A 17674-nucleotide genomic window follows, 5' to 3' on the forward strand; every position below is an offset into this window, starting at 1 on the left:
TGCACCATGGTTGATTCTCAATTGAAACGATGCACTTCATTTATTTTACTACTCCTGTGATATGTAATACTTCATTTGTAAAGAACAAAGCCTTGTCTTGTTTACGCCAAAAAAAAAATAATTCAAAATGAATCGTTACAATTTCCCCACCGGAAAATATCCATATTTAAAGATCCATCTTGGAAACGGCACATTCCCTCAACTGTGAATGAGACTCCGTGCAGGCGTCACATTTTCCACACAAAACTTCCGGTGTCACTCTCACGTTTATCGTCCACCGCCCTGCCTCAATTGGTCCAGCAGCTCATTCACTATGCAAATTTGGTTTTTATTTTTACTGCCCTTTTTTCTGTTGACTTTTATGTTCTCAAATCCTCCTGTTTCATGGGGATGCGTTCGTCCATCGCTTCGGTGTAAGGTTTATTACCAGGGGCTGCTCGTTCGGAGTCTCTCATCCAGCTTCATCAGTGTGTCTCTTCATCATTTCGGGCAACCTTTGCGTCGTTCACCGGCTGGGGGAATTTTTTTAATTAATTTTACGCTTGACCCTGACCGGCGATGGGTCGGTCGGTTCGCTCTGGTTAGCTGCTCTTTCATTGATGATGATTAAGCAGTATCTACAAGCTTTGGCGCGAAATGCAATTGCGTTTAAATTGACTTTATACTGTGCGTTTGAAGTACCTCGAGCCGTTGCTCATTGAAGTGAAAGTTACTTCTGATGAAGATTGGTATATTCTTCGGGAACAAGATGCAACGTTGGTGATAAGTCCTGCAGCCTAGGAACGATCGCCAAGATCATTGACCACTATCTGCACTGGGTATAGAATGCCACTGAACAAAGAGAATAACACCGCGTTATCAGCCAACTCTAACTTTCATGGAACATGATAATCAGCTGCCACAGAAATCCACGATTTGATTCAGGGACGCCCAATCGTCAGCTTTTCCGTTATCAATGAAGGCTAGGTAGATTGACTTTTGGGATTCATTGACTGGCTCCAGGATAATAAGGAGCGTACAATCCAGTTCTGTTCATGAGCATAGTTTCATGATTACGGAACTTACGTAACATGAGCAACGTTCACCGCATCGACTATAACAGCCACAAACAGTATTTGCGTTTCCCTAATTTTTGTTTATTTTAAAGGCTCATCTATTTCTCACGTGTTTGTTAATGGCGTGTCATACCCATTGCACGCCACTCATATCTGAATCGGTAATTTGACGGGCCAAAGTGGAATCCCCACCGCAATTCTACACGCAGACCCTCCTCCCTTCCCGGATCATTTATGAATCCCATATCAGTTCAGCTCGTTGCACTGCTCCCAAACTGGGAGGATCTCCGTACTTGTACAATAACACCGACAAAACCCAACAGAGGGCAATATAATTCCCATATTTATGTACGTGCGGTTGTTGTGCCGATGGCTTTGCGTGTGAGGACCACAGCAGCGGCAGATGACCAGTGAAGTGCGTTCGTTCGCGTTCGTTATGTTTCCCCAAAATATATGGTCTGCTGGGCCCCACTACCGAGCTACATACATCCCGACAACAGTTATATGCACGTACCTAAATGTACGTAAAATTCAAAGCTACACCGGGCGATGAAAGCAACCTCGTCTCGCCTCGCCTGGATGGTGCGAAAAAAGGGGCTTCCACGTCCATTCATCATCGACGTCGACATTAGTGTCGGAACTGTGGCAGGAAACGAACGGAAGCTCGGTCGCGTTCTGACTGGAATATTTATTCTCCGGACAGCCGCATTCGAGTGCGTGTGTATATTACACACGGGGAGTCATGATATGGGGGTCTGTTCGGTGTGATTATTGAACACACGCTATGGTACGTGTGTGGCTTTCCGTTTGCAATAGGATGGTTTTTATCGAGAATTAAAGGTACTGCGATTTTTCGGGGGAAATTGGTCATTTTCCAGGGTTTACAGTTCCAAATTTTGGAGTTTTGGAAGCTGTGAGTGGAAATCTATTGTTTATAAACCATTTGAGATGAATCAATTTGATTTTGCTTCTCCGAAAGTATTTTTTTTTTCATCTGAACAATTTGGGCGACGATCGCATTTGCAAATGTATTAATTATTTATATTCTTGAACTATCATAAAAAGTTTTTCCAGATGTTTTTGAGTCGTTAGCGAAAAAAATAATTATCATGAACGTTAACTATCAATTCAAGATACTCATAGTGGAGTGGACCTGGAGTGATGGTTAGAACACTTGACTATCACGCCGAGGACCTGGGATCGAATCCCACTCTCGACAAACTCACAAAATGTGAGTTCTTTTTTCGGAAGGAAGTACAGCATGGGTCCCGAGATGAACTAGACTAGGGTTAAAAATCTCGTTAATACAGATATAAAAACGATTCTCATAAATTGAACATTTGGTTCTCCAGTTAGTTTTGTGAATATGGCATTGGACCGTAAAACCGGATAATAGAGTTAAATAAACAAGGGAGAAGTGAGTTTAACCCATTTACTCCCAGTGATCTATTTATAGATCAGAATCTTTTGCGATAACTGCGGAGAAATGAAACATTTTGGAAGATTGGTGTCTTCAGCAAAGTTGTTGAGGAGATCAAGGACTCTCCGATATTACGTAATTTAGTACGTATTCGCTCCCGTAGGGGGCTGGTGATATGGAACATTGTGCTTTGATGGGTGTCTCGTCAATAGCCTTTGCCAATATCCAACTACATAGAAAAATTTTGTCTTCGGCAAAGTTGATCAGGACATCAAGAGTTATTCAATAGTGAACTAGTTGGTTGTAAGTTTATCCGTTAGGTGGCGCAAGTGGGCTCTAAAAGTTCTTAACTTCTGTATCTCGAGAATCAGACTACTTAGAAGAATTTCGTCTTCGGCAAGGTCGATTAGGACATCAAGAGCTACCCGATAGTGCACTCGTTGGTTCAAGGTAAATCTGCTAGGTGGTGCTAGTGAGCCCTTAAAATTCTGAACTTCTGTATCTTGATAACTAGACTACATAGAAAAATTTCGTCTTCGGTAACGTCAATCAGGACATACCAAGCATTCCAATATTGAGCTAGTTGGTTAAAGGTTTATCCGCTAGGTAGCGCTAGTGAGTTTTAGAAATTCTTAGCTGCTGAATATCGAAAATCAGGCTTCATAGAAAAATTTCGTCTTCAGCAAAGTTGATCAGTACATCAAGGGCTAACGGATAGTGAACTAGTTGGTTCTGGGTTTATCCGGTAGGTGGCGCTAGTGAGCTCTAAAAGTTTTGAACTTTTGTATCTCGAGAATCGAACTACACAGAAGAATTTTGACTTCGTCAAGGTCGATCAGGACATCAAGAGCTATCTGAGAGTGAACTAGTTGGTTGTAAGTTTGTCCGCTAGGTTGCGAAAGTGGGCTCTAAACATTCTGAACTATTATTGGTAAAGTAGTGTTTACGATAAAATAAAACTGCATGGCTACTTGTCTGCGACCAAGGAATACCACCCACCCCAGACTACATCCCTGGATGATGGTGGACTAGCAGAAGTCCGCAGTGATATCACCACAAACATTCTGTGCCTGCGAGATTGCTTCATCCACACGTATGTTGGTCGGTTCGCTGTTTGAATACAATAGGCTTCCAACGCCAGATCTGTTGCCATCATCGATCAAACTGACCATCATCAAGGGACCGATCAATAGCCGAACTGATAACGGCGATAAGAGAGTGAGATCCTCGCTCTCGTGCAATCATCCTTCTGGCTACCTACAGTCGCAGTTGTTCAAGAACGAATAGTCAGTCGAATTTGGATCGCCGGTGAAACTACTGGGCACTGAGCCCACGCACGAATTTTAACTTGTTTAGTTTTAAGTGGAAATATAGTTCTAAGTAATGTGTGTTTTAATAAATGTGTTTTAAATGTATCAAGTGTCATCAACCTAGCCCGCGAGTGTTTAATTAATTAGACCGGAACCCCAGTGCATGCCATACCCCTAATTGGACCCTGGAACAACGAGCTTCAGGACTGGTCATAGACTATTGGATTTGGTCTCCTTTGGATCCCGTTTCAATCCCACCATTTGGTCGATGTCGGACCTGGTCTAACCACTGCTGTATCATCCACTATCGAAGTCGAGGAATAAGGACTGCCAGGTTCGTACATTGTGGTCCTTCGAGCCGGATGGGGACCAGTGAAGGATCAACTGAAGCTCGGTTTGGATATCGTCGACGCGGGCTGGACGTTGGGACGCTGTTTGGTGCCATTTTGCCAGCCAAGGAGGGCTGAATGCTGCGATTGTTCTTGAGGAAGAAAGGATCGATTGCGACAAAGGATCAGTGCGTTCAAAGGAATAAAGGATATCCACCATCATCTTTTGGAAATAGCGTCGCTTGGCTTGGACATTCGCTGCGCGGTATTTTCTGTCAGGTTAGTGAAGACCGCTTACTATATGTCCAGCCGACCCTAGGCTACCATCACATCCTAACACCTGTGTTTTCCACAAATCTGCATGCGCGATACCATCGAGATTTGGACTTCTCGGATATTTCCTGGATACTGGCTCCCATCGTGTGGCTGGAACTCGACACGATTACCATTCGCTTCCAAGTGGAGGAGGACAACAACCTAAGGATTGGTACTTCGCCGGAGGACACTCACTGGACAAGCGCCGAAACTTGTCTCACAGGTAAATGTTAAAGAACGAGTATATGTCCAGTCGAAGTGTGCCTTTCATTGTACTTACACCCAATTTTCGACCATTTTCTGGATTATTCGCAACGGAGCCAACCTGGACAGGACCGTCAGGTGGCTTCGGACACGGTCTTGCACTTTGTGGTGTTGTGTGAACGACGAGACCATTCGTGGCAACAGGGTGCCATTTCGTCTCCTGGGAAGATCGCCTCGGTGGTGATTCATTCATTGCCTGACCCGCCATTCATCGATTGGAATCCATTCATCTGGTGAACGACACCGATCATCACGGAAGGATCGAGACTACCATCGGGGTACGTGTGGACGAGAAGAGGCAGCGTCAACGAATATTTGTCCAGGTAAATACACTTTATTAGAGTATATGTTGCCGAAGCTAGGCGTACAGTAAATACACCTGTTGATCGAAATTCGTATCCTCTTCGACTCCTTATTTACACACGTGAGCCCTGTGGACCCGGCTGGGTCTGTCAAATGCCTTTCGTGAACGTTAGTCATCCACCTTGGACATTTGAGTGAATTGCACGCTGGACTTGCACCGCTGTTGGTTGTCTGGGTAAGCCACCACAGTATATGTCCAGCCGTGGCATTTATTTTGAATACTACATCGTATCTCCCTCCTCTTCATTCCTCTACTTTTCGTTATTGCTGAGACGAACTGGTTGACGTTGAGAAATCACACTGCACTGATCGTGATTTGCTATTTGGATTGTCGATTATCGTTGGGCGGAACCGCCTGTTTTGTCAGGTTAGTGAACACGATAGTATATGCCAGCCAAGCTAGGCGTATACGCGGAATATTACACCACCATCTCTCTATTCTGTTGCCGGTGAATTGTGACGTCAACTATGCCGCCTGCTGGATCATCCACTAAGAAAGTTTCGCTGAAGCAACTAACTGCAAGGTTTGCGGGAACACAGTCCTCACTTCGGGACATTTTGGAATTCATTGAGGATTTCAAGGAGGATACGAAGCTTTCTCAAGTGGAGGTTCGTCTGGAGAAATTGGAAGAGATATGGGAGAAATTTTCCGAGACGTTAGTTGAGATTAAATCTCACGACGATTATAACGGGGAGGAGACTTATGACAAGGAAAGGCGGGAGTTCAACAATCATTATTATGAGGCGAAATCTTTCCTTGTGGATCAAGTTAAGGAGTTGAAGGAACCATCGTCGTTAGACCAAAGTGTGAGAACTGCCGATGCGACAATGCATGGCGTGCTTGATAATGTGCGCTTGCCGCAAATCAAGCTTCAAAGCTTCAATGGAGATATCGACGAGTGGTTAGGATTCCGGGACCTGTTCACCTCTCTTATACATTGGAAGCCTGATCTTCCGGAAGTCGAAAAATTCCACTACCTTAAGGGTTGTCTTCAAGGGGAACCACGGAGCCTGATCGATCCATTGAAGATAACCAAGGCAAACTACCAGGTAGCATGGGATATGCTACTGAAGCGTTATAACAACAGTAAGCAATTGAAGAAGAGGCAAATCCAATCACTGCTGTCGTTGCCTACGCTCTCCAAGGAATCCGTCGGGGAATTGCACACACTTTTGGAAAGTTTTGAGCGGATAGTGCAAACCCTCGATCAGGTAATCCAGCCAGCCGAGTATAAGGATTTACTGCTGGTGAACATCCTCACGTCACGCTTGGATCCAGTGACACGTAGGGGATGGGAAGAGTTTTCTTCGTCAAAGGAAAACGATTCTCTAGATGAGCTCAGGGAGTTCCTCAATCGGCGAGTGCACGTACTGGAGTCACTGCCACCCAAATCTATGGACACTAGGGGTGTCCATCAGCCTCCACCACAGCCGAAGCAGAAGTCATCCTTCACAAGAACTAGCTTCACCACATCGCAAACGTCCGGAGTGCGTTGCGTATGCTGTTCGGGGAATCATCCGCTGTTCCAATGCAGCACATTCCAACGGTTATCGGTTTCAGACAGGGACGGCCTGCTGAGAACTCATTCCCTCTGCCGAAATTGTCTCAGGCCGGGACATCAGGCTCGGGAATGCCAATCAAAGTACTCGTGCAGGCATTGCAAGGGTCGCCATCATTCCATGGTCTGCTTCAAGTCAGAAAGGAGTGGTGGAAATAAGGTTTCCACAGTTGCAAAGGGTAACAATCTATCCTCCGATAAGGAATCACAAGGAACTTCGCAACCCAGCTCCTCTCAAGTGGCCAATGCGGTGGCCACTGATACAACGGTCTCAAATGCAGCGCACCAATACTCTTCGCAAGTTCTCCTTGCAACAGCGATCGTCGTGATGGTGGACGACGACGGCAATCGGCATCCCGCTCGTGCTCTGTTGGATTCCGGTTCCGAGAGCAATTTCATAACCGAACGGTTGTGCCAACGGATGAAAGTGACTCGAGATAAGGTAGACATCTCGGTTCTAGGCATCGGACAAGCTTCAACAAGAGTTAAGCAACGAATCCGAGCGGTGATACGCTCGCGAGTATCTCCGTTTTCGCGGGAATTGGATTTCCTCATTCTACCCAAGGTGACTGTTAACCTTCCGACAACCTCGGTCAATATTGATGGTTGGGTCATTCCAAGCGGGATCGAACTGGCAGATCCGGCATTTTTTGAATCGAAGGGAGTGGACATCGTACTCGGCATTGAGTCGTTCTTCGACTTTTTCGAAACAGGCAGGCGAATCTCATTAGGCGAAGGGTTACCAACCCTCAACGACTCGGTATTCGGATGGGTCGTTTGTGGAGGCACATCTACTTCCGTCAACTCCCTGCAAATCAGTTGCAACACTTCATCATCCGGAAGGCTGGACCTACTATTGGAGCGGTTTTGGGAGTGTGAAGAGCTAGAATCGGAAAGAGCACTTTCTCCAGAGGAGCGGCGCTGTGAAGAGCTCTACCAGCAAACAGTTCGTCGAGAACAGGATGGTCGGTACACCGTCGCCCTCCCGAAACACAACGAAACACCTCTACACTTGGGCGAGTCCCGAGAGACTGCATTTCGTCGGCTTCAGGGAACGGAACGTAGGCTGGCGAGGGATGCCAGTTTGCGAGAGCAATACGTCGCGTTTATGGACGAGTACCTCGCGATGGGACACATGCGGAAGGTTGACCAAACTACTCAGGAGACGATCCAACGATGCTATTTGCCGCATCATCCGGTGGTCAAGGAGGCAAGCACCACCACTAAGGTACGAGTAGTGTTCGATGCTTCCTGTAAAACGGCATCAGGAGTGTCGTTGAACGATGTTTTACTGGTGGGGCCAGTGATTCAGGAGGATCTAAGGTCAATTGTTCTACGGTGTCGCACACGCCAAATCATGCTGGTATCAGACATGGAAAAAATGTTCCGCCAGATCTACATCTGCGAAGAGGATCGGCCACTCCAATGCATCCTGTGGAGATCTTCACCGATAGAAGAGGTTGGCGTGTACGAGCTGAACACCGTGACATACGGTACCAAACCAGCTCCCTTTTTGGCTACAAGGACGGTTAAGCAACTGGTGGAAGATGAAGCAACACAGTATCCCATGGCAGCACAAGCAGCTAGCGAGGACGTTTATATGGACGACGTCATCACGGGAGCGGACGACGTCGAAACGGCACTGATTCTCCGAGAACAACTTGACCACATGATGTCTAGAGGAGGTTTCCGGTTGAGAAAGTGGGCGTCCAACTGCTCCAAGGTATTGGAGGGCGTACCAGCAGAAGACCTTGCCATTAAACAAACAGCAGAAATCAATTTTGGGACCGATCCGTCCATAAAAACACTGGGTCTGACCTGGGTGCCCAAAACCGACGAGTTGAAATTCAATTTCGAAATCCCTGCATTAGAGGAGACGGAGAAGCTCACTAAACGTCGAGTTTTGTCCATAATTGCCACACTTTTTGACCCTTTGGGGCTACTGGGAGCTGCTATTACCACCGCAAAGGTTTTCATGCAGCAGCTGTGGTCTGTTCAGGACGAGAAAGGTCAAAAACTGGACTGGGATCAGCCACTTCCTTCCACGGTGGGTGAGGCATGGCTTAAACTGCGTACCCAACTATCAGCGTTCAACCAAATCAAGATCGGCCGTTGCGTTATCGTTCCTGGAGCGGTTTCTGTGGAAATACACTGTTTCTCAGACGCCTCGGAGAAGGCCTTTGGTGCTTGTGTATACCTAAGGAGTGTAGACGCCGTTGGGAAGGTGATGGTTAGGCTTCTTACCTCGAAGTCCCGAGTAGCACCCTTAAAGAGTCAATCGATTCCGCGGTTAGAGCTTTGTGGAGCATTGCTTTCCGCTGAACTGTTCGATAAGGTCCAATCATCCTTGAAGCGCCCGATGAAGACATTTTTTTGGACTGATTCAACCTGTGTTCTACGCTGGATAAATGCTACTCCTACAGCATGGACGACTTACGTTGCAAACCGAGTTTCGAAGATCCAAGCCATCACTGAAAAGGGACTCTGGGGACACGTACCTGGTGTTGAAAATCCCGCAGACCTCATATCTAGAGGAATTTCGCCGGAAGACATCGTAGATAATCGTTTCTGGTGGCAAGGACCAAGTTGGTTGGAAGGTGATCCTGAAGGATGGCCAAAACTTCAGCAAGGACTTGGAGAAGAAGGTGAGGATGAAAGACGTCGTACTGTTGCAGCAACCGTAGCTTCGTCGTATGCTGAATTCAACGAAGAATACATCAGTAAATTCGCTTCCTATACCGACATGGTCCGCCGAACTGCTTATTGGCTACGATTGATGGACTTGCTACGCAAACCTACAAGTGACAGGAAGAATGGATCATTCCTGACTACAGCGGAATTACGAGAGGCAGAGAACGTTCTGATAAGACGAGTACAGAAGGAAGCTTTTAGTAAGGAATGGAAGGCGATCGTAAACCAATCCGTTCTTCCATCGAACTCCCCGTTACGGTGGTATAATCCTACGATCTCCAAGGATGGAATTATGAAGGTAGGCGGTCGTTTGAGCAAATCCCAGGAAGCGGAAGACAGCAAACATCCCATTCCATTGCCAGCTCGCCACGTCTTCACCCGCAAACTTCTGCAGTATTACCATGAAAGGCTATTACATGCCGGTACGCAGCTTCTGCTGGCTGTAGTAAAACTACGGTTTCTGCCATTGGGAGGACGAAGTGTCGCTAAACATATAGTCCACAATTGCCTCAAATGCTATCGCTCGAGACCAACACCAATCCAGCAATATATGGGAGATCTACCAGCAGCACGGGTCACCATCTCTCGGCCATTTTCTCGAGCAGGTGTCGACTATTTTGGACCCATCTATATCCGGCCAGCCCCTCGACGTCCGGCAGTGAAGGCTTACGTCGCACTTTTCATCTGTTTGTGCACGAAGGCGGTGCACCTCGAATTAGTTACAGACCTATCGACTGACCGGTTCCTCCAAGCTCTGCATCGTTTCGTGGCTAGACGTGGAAAATGTAGCGACATCTACTCCGACAACGGAACCAATTTCGTCGGTGCTCGGAGGAAATTACAGGAGTTTCTGAATCTACTGAAGGATCAAACCCACAGAGAGATCGTTGCAAAGGACTGTGCCATGCAAGGTATTCAGTGGCATTTCTCTCCACCAAGCGCCCCTCACTTCGGAGGTCTCTGGGAGGCCGCCGTGCGCTCGGCAAAGAAACACCTCTTGAAGGTCATCGGTGAAGATCCAGTTTCTCCAGAAGACTTCACAACGCTGCTTGTTCAAGTAGAAGGGTGCTTGAATTCCCGACCGCTCACGCCTTTGACGGAGGATCCGGACGATCTGGAACCGTTGACTCCCTCGCATTTCCTTGTCGGCACGTCACTCCAAGCATTACCCGAACCCAACCTAGAAGACATCCCCATGAATCGCCTCGACAAGTACCAATTAATGCAACGAAAACTCCAAGATTTCTGGCGAAGGTGGCGCCGGGAGTATTTATGTCAACTCCAAGCCAGGACTAAACGCTGGAAACCACCGGTTCAGGTGGAAGTCGGAAAACTGGTCGTTATCCAAGACGATAAGGTTCCCCCCATGCGCTGGAGAATGGGGCGAATAGCAAGGCTACATCCCGGAGATGATAACGTGGTTCGGGTCGTTACACTAAGGACAGCTTCTGGTATGCTAACTCGTCCGGTAGAGAAGTTGTGTATTCTGCCGATACCAGACTGCATCCCCGAAGAAGACCCCGAGGACAGTTCATCCAGCAAGCAAACGTAATTTTCGTTCCATTTCCCCACCCTGTCGAAGAGGATATTCCTGTTTTCTCTCTTTTCAGAAATATGGTATTTCTGGGTGGGTGAGGATGTCTGCGACCAAGGAATACCACCCACCCCAGACTACATCCCTGGATGATGGTGGACTAGCAGAAGTCCGCAGTGATATCACCACAAACATTCTGTGCCTGCGAGATTGCTTCATCCACACGTATGTTGGTCGGTTCGCTGTTTGAATACAATAGGCTTCCAACGCCAGATCTGTTGCCATCATCGATCAAACTGACCATCATCAAGGGACCGATCAATAGCCGAACTGATAACGGCGATAAGAGAGTGAGATCCTCGCTCTCGTGCAATCATCCTTCTGGCTACCTACAGTCGCAGTTGTTCAAGAACGAATAGTCAGTCGAATTTGGATCGCCGGTGAAACTACTGGGCACTGAGCCCACGCACGAATTTTAACTTGTTTAGTTTTAAGTGGAAATATAGTTCTAAGTAATGTGTGTTTTAATAAATGTGTTTTAAATGTATCAAGTGTCATCAACCTAGCCCGCGAGTGTTTAATTAATTAGACCGGAACCCCAGTGCATGCCATACCCCTAATTGGACCCTGGAACAACGAGCTTCAGGACTGGTCATAGACTATTGGATTTGGTCTCCTTTGGATCCCGTTTCAATCCCACCATTTGGTCGATGTCGGACCTGGTCTAACCACTGCTGTATCATCCACTATCGAAGTCGAGGAATAAGGACTGCCAGGTTCGTACAGCTACTGATTGATAACAAAACCAGCTAGGTATCAAACAGCCGTCGTATTTCATATAAACTATTCATATAATATACAACTAAATATAATGTTGAAAAAAATATGGTATAGTATAATTAGTTATCAACTTGAACTCAATGATAATCTAATTTTAATATGTGCTATCAATTTGTTATCTTTACTCGGGTTCATTGGTATTCTCATCTCAAAGACAATCGTTTGAGTCGAAGGTGCCTCTGGAGCCGACCTACTGATGCAAAATATATGTATATGGATAAATTGAACGTAATTTGTTCAACCAACGCTCAGCAATTTGGTTAGAGACTAGGAGACTTGAATGCCCAATGGTCTAGTCAAATATTAGTAAGTTTTGATAATACCGTGGAAAATGAAGCATGTTGCACCGTCTTTCATTCTCCTCTCTTTTTCGTGATCGTTCAGGAGAGTTGTTATCCTATGATGAACTGGTTGGTTTTTGGGGTAGCCCGTTAGGCGGTTTCAATAATTCATAGTGTTGCCGAGGTAGAATTTGATTGGAGTTCTTTGAGCAGATGGAGCACACTGGTGGTTGCTCGAATCATCTCAAACTGGAATACTTTGTTTCATTTTAGCGTTCATTTTTCATTTCAAAACACTTAAAATTCTTCAGTCACTTGACAATTATTATTATCGGCTTTGGTTCAACCCGAATCTAGTTTTCTTTTATAACAAATTCTAACAAACTTACTGTGATCGACTAGTGATCAACGCACTTGATACTATCGTTTTAATACTCGTTTTATTTGTATCACCTACATTGAAGCTAATAGCATATGACTACTAGTGTGGGTCAACGGAACCGTTTTCTCAGATCAAAGCTTTTCTGGTTCCGTTTCGGGTCCTGAGTATCTGTGCAAAATTTGAGCACGATCGGTTGCGTCTACACTTTGCGCATTGTAATTGAAATTTGTATGGGAAAACATATTTTTTTGCATTTTTGTCATAAGTTGAAAAAGTTTGTCTGAAACTTTTTAACCGATATTATAAAATGATAGCCTAGGATGTTCTGAAAAACTTTTTTGAAGACCGCAAAGCGATCCGATGCTTGTGAAAATAGTTATAACCGACGATCCGCATGCATGTGTTTATGTTTTAACATGTAAAGGAATGGCCGTTTCCACTATACAGGGGGAGGCCAAAATGTTTGGGATAGGAAACTTTTTTTGCTCTCACAAAAAAGTTCAACAAGCTGTAACTTTGCATAGAGTGCATCAAAAATTCTCAAATTTTGACTGTTTGTCAACCTATTATAATGTGCATCTTTGGTACATATTCCTGTTAACCACCACCACCGCCTACCCCCTTCCCCCCTGTGCACGGGCTTGGCGTGAAGTTTCATAACACTTTGCTGCGAGATTGAAACATACCACGGGGTTTCGACAGGTACTCAATGTGTATTTAGTTATCAACTGCCTGTGAAATTCTATTGCTATTCTTAGTCCGTTATTTGAAAAAACTTTTATCAACACAATTTACAAATTTTACACCAAAACTTCAACCGATATATTGTAAAATATTTAGCAGTCCACCCAGCAATGACCCAGTAAACCGCAAAGGTAAAACTTTTCAGACCTGCAGCAACACAATGAACACCAAATTGAAGTTTTCCAACTTCTTACACACTTGTTTTCACCTTTCAATTCCCTTCCCACGCTTGGCATTAGTAGTGTTTTCCCAGTCCGCTTCCCCGCTCATATCGTTCTCATGTAACCGCCATAAAACTCAGGCACACCACCCTTGCTTCTTGGTAATCTGTGGATTCACGAAGCTATATCGCACTGCATCACAGCCATCAAGTTTTGCCATTACTTCCTCGAAACAGACAGGAGAAAACATTCGCCTTCCAAGAGCGGACGACGGGTTGCGCAATAAAATTTGATGCTTAACCTACCCCCACCTGCACAAATCCCTTCTCGACAACCAACCACCCCTTTCGTTGATACAAGGATTCCGGCAGCGGGCAGACCATACCATTAAGGATCATTTGTACTTTGAATGTGAGCGAAGGGACTCTCCGGAACGTCCGGTTTCCGTTTCCCATCGGCGGAGGCGCACAGCGCCACTACAGCAGCGGTAACAACATGGGGCTCTGAATGTTGGTCACATGTCCATAAACGTAAAAGTTGCCACATTAGGAACGATTTGTGACCGATGAGTTTCACGACGAGACGACCGACGGATGGTCTGATGCGCTGCAACATCGATGATCCGAAGAGGGTGTGCGGCCCTTGTAATCAGTTGGGATAACCTAGGTAGGGTAGTTACATATTATCTGCCGGGGGTTGATTTGTTGGGTTGTAGTGATACTTGGTCCGGTGGGTCGTAAATATTTGGGGGTGCATGAATTCGAAATTTATGGCTCCTTACGGTGACTTATTGAGGTAGTAGACATACTCGATTGATTTTATGGGTGTTTTTGCATTGAGTTGGATTACATTTTCGGGCGCATGGTTAATTTTTATATTTTTATTTTAATTGAAAAAGGATTAAGGTAATGACTACTTATGTGCCTACACTTTGCTGCATTCTTCTGTTTGTTTAAATTATAATTAAGTTTGTTATTTGATATTGAGAATGGGCGTAGATGACCGTATAATTCATAGTTTCTACTCCGTGAGTGACCAGAACAGCCTTTGCTTGTAAGCGTCCGTCGCGGAGTTTTTGATAGTGGCGACAGTCCGAAGATTCTCTGCCCGCGAATTACTGGCCAACCCTAAGGTGTTCTTACAGGAAGTCTCAGGAAGGCTTCACTACTGAGCTAGTCTGAGGTTACATATTTTAATAATGTCGTGAGCGATACTTCCAGAATTTTTACTTAGAAATGCCTCGAAGGATTTGAGTTTTGTTAGGGAGCAAGTTTATGGAAAAAATGGCAAAGTTCAATCTTACTTCCGACAGTACGGCTGTACTTGGTTGCGGGCCGTAAATTGTACACCCTAACCTAGATTTTACGCCGATTGGCTCTCCAGGTGATACAAGCCACGATTCGGGGGAGGGGCAAATGCGTAGAGGTTGTTTAGGGGCTGTCAATAAACCACGTGGTCTTTTTTTCCTGAACATTAGACCTCCCCCCGTGGTCTTGCGTGGTTTAAGGCTGAACCTGAGGAGAATCTGTTTGGATACCGAAAAGACAGATTTTGATAGCGTTATCTCTTTCTGGAAGCAAAATGTCGTAACAGATAATACTAAGGATAATCTCATCTGATCATTTAATGTTCATTGAACTCTAAACAGCTTCACTGGATATACAAAATTACATATCGTAGAATTTTATGATGTAAACTTAAAGGTTAATCCGTAAAAAACTACTAAACTTTTATCAATGTAGTATATAGATTTTTCTCCGATCTCCATGAGCGTTCAATGGACAACTTGAAAATGATACAGAGCCTGTTTCAAAGATTTTTGAGAAAATCGAATGAAAAGTTCGTAAATAAGAGAAAGTCGACAAAAAGCGAAATAATCCTCGAACGGAGCAGGATTCGTAAAAAAAAGTGTCTGCGTTCATCCCCTGAGCTGCTGAAATTTCGTACTTTTATTATAAAAATCAGAATTCTACACGAACTAAGTTCAAGTCAAACACTAAATTCCTCATGACGTAGATACAACCGTAATTTGCACATAGATCCTTTCTCTGCACCACTAGCAGAAGTAATTCTGCACACCGCCACATACTGTAAGTCCCAGCAGACGAGAAAAATGAGAACAGCTGAATTTATAAAAGTTCAACGATACTTTTAACACTTTGGCACTAAAACTCACTCTTCCGTTGCAGTCTCGTTTCTATCCTCCAAAGAGCACCCTGTCCGTGCCTTTCCTACACCACACCGTAAGCACCGGGCGGGCCAACTTGTTTTTGTTTCATTCCACCTCAAAATACAATGTATTCAGCAAAAGCGCAGGACTTGCCTGCAAAGAGCCTTTTCGTTGCACCCCCAAACGTCCCCACTCCCTTAGTGGAGCAGTATTTTTTTTTCGGTTTTTCTTCACCTTTTCTTGGCATCATCAAAGGTGGATCCCATCTTCTCCACCAAACCGACGACGAGTACATCGCATCGTAAAACTATTGTTGTCGGGAGGCAGATCCTCCCTGCACAACATGGAGATTTTTTTACTTACGGGAACTTTCTCTGAACACCATCACGAGGTACTCACTTTTCAGAGTCTACTTAAACCTTTGCACTGGAAAGCGGTAGGATGCTTCTTCCTCTATTCATGTTTTATCTGTAAGCACAAAGTGCAAAGACAATAGCTGACTAAACTTGGCGAAATACGTACTAAATCACCATCACCCACCACCACCGCCATTCATAACGAAACTATAGTTCAGCCTTGCCTTAGGACTAATTTATTAATTTACGCCAACTTTGGACACACCCCATTAGTTTGGTGGCCACTACTGACTGCAGAGGAACTAATGAAAAACGACTCCATAGGTAGTTAGTTGAGAAAGGAAAAACTTTCCACTAGGTACACCAAATTCAAAACCCGAAACGGTGAATCTCTGGTGGTGGAGAAAGGGGTATTGGGGTGAAACGTATTCTGGAATGTTGTATGTAAACTCTAAATCTCTAGATATATAAATGTTGAATAATTTGACATTAAAATTCGGAAGCTAAGCAAAACCAGACTTGTGCCAAAATTTCTCAGTACATAACACAGCGCAACATTTTTTTGTCTCAAGAGCAAACTTATGTGTCTCCGAAGGATTTTGGGCCGCTGAATCCGAATCCGGGCTCAGATTTGCTCCAACACGTCACAATTTTGAGCTATACCTCAATTTATAGGGCAAAATATGCGATTTTGGGCTTTTTTGACTGCAAGCCATTAAGCAAGGAAATATTTTTTTTAAGCAATCAAAAGGTTAATTGGTCAATTAACATCTAAATTAACGACACATGCAAAATATTTCGTTTTACCTAATCAAATTTGGAAGATTTAAGCATTTTATGTTAGTATGAAAACTTGCATGCAACTTCTGGAGGGTGACTTGTATGGGAAATGTCGTACCTAACATAAATCACTTAAAATTATCAAATTCGATTTGGTAAAACGAAATATTTTGCATAAGTCGTTAATTTAGATGTTAATTGACCAATTAACCTTTTGATTGCTTAAAAAAATATTTCCTTGCTTAATGGCTTGCAGTCAAAAAAGCCCAAAATCGCATATTTCGCCCTATAAATTGAGGTATAGCTCAAAATTGTGACGTGTTAGAGCAAATCTGAGCCCGGATTCGGATTCAGCGGCCCAAAATCCTTCGGAGACACATAAGTTTGCTCTTGAGACAGACAAAAAGTTAATTTTTGTTACGCTGTGTAATGAATAATCTACATCATATTGCTCTTAACCAGCAAACCACTAATCAAAGCGAATATGTACCACTGTAACACTTCCACTATAGGTAATCGACATTCTCATAAACTCGGACAGATGTACGCAGTCTGCCGTGAGCGAGTGAATGCATCATCTATTCATTTCTCAAAGTCTGAGATATTCCATTACTATTATGATCACTAAGGTTTTCGTGAAAACTGTGCCTTTAATAGATACAGAGTAATGCTAGATTGCGTGTTTTACTCCAAAGGTGAATTTCACCTTCGCCTCTAGGATTTTTCACGTTATTTCTCAGCTCCAACAACTGCACCTGACCAGGTACGTAAGTAAAGAATTCCATTGTCTGTTGTTTGGTGGGACAATCCATTGCTGGTCTGTGCGCTCGCCTCCACCCACACCATTCATCCGTTTCGTCCATCCGCAGCATTCCGCAAGATATAATCATACCAGTAGGTGCCAGTACTAGAGCTGACCAGAAAAAAAAAACGCGCAAAGTGGAAAGTGGGAAAATAAATTACACACCTGCTGCCGGGGTGGTTGTTAGTGCCGGACTACGATCACGCGTACACAATATGGTCCTGAAGGTAATTTGAAATTGCACATTTCCGTACTTGCAGATGTAAAAATACATATATGCTAGGGAAGTACTTGGTTGAACTCGCGTTGGAAAATTTT

The 17674-nt window shown here is 44.6% G+C and overlaps 2 protein-coding genes across 3 annotated transcripts in view; one reads left to right on the plus strand and one right to left on the minus strand.

The window, feature by feature from the left end:
• LOC109420550 (chaoptin) overlaps nucleotides 1-17674 on the minus strand; it is a 611746-nt gene that overhangs the window by 505958 nt on the left and 88114 nt on the right. The window lies entirely within an intron of this gene.
• LOC134286153 (uncharacterized) lies at nucleotides 5525-10858 on the plus strand. The gene has a single exon (XM_062847726.1). It carries the CDS (start codon nucleotides 5525-5527, stop codon nucleotides 10856-10858), a length of 5334 nt encoding a protein of 1777 aa, XP_062703710.1.

Source organism: Aedes albopictus, chromosome 2 (assembly GCF_035046485.1).
Source record: "Aedes albopictus strain Foshan chromosome 2, AalbF5, whole genome shotgun sequence".
Lineage (NCBI taxonomy): Eukaryota > Metazoa > Arthropoda > Insecta > Diptera > Culicidae > Aedes > Aedes albopictus.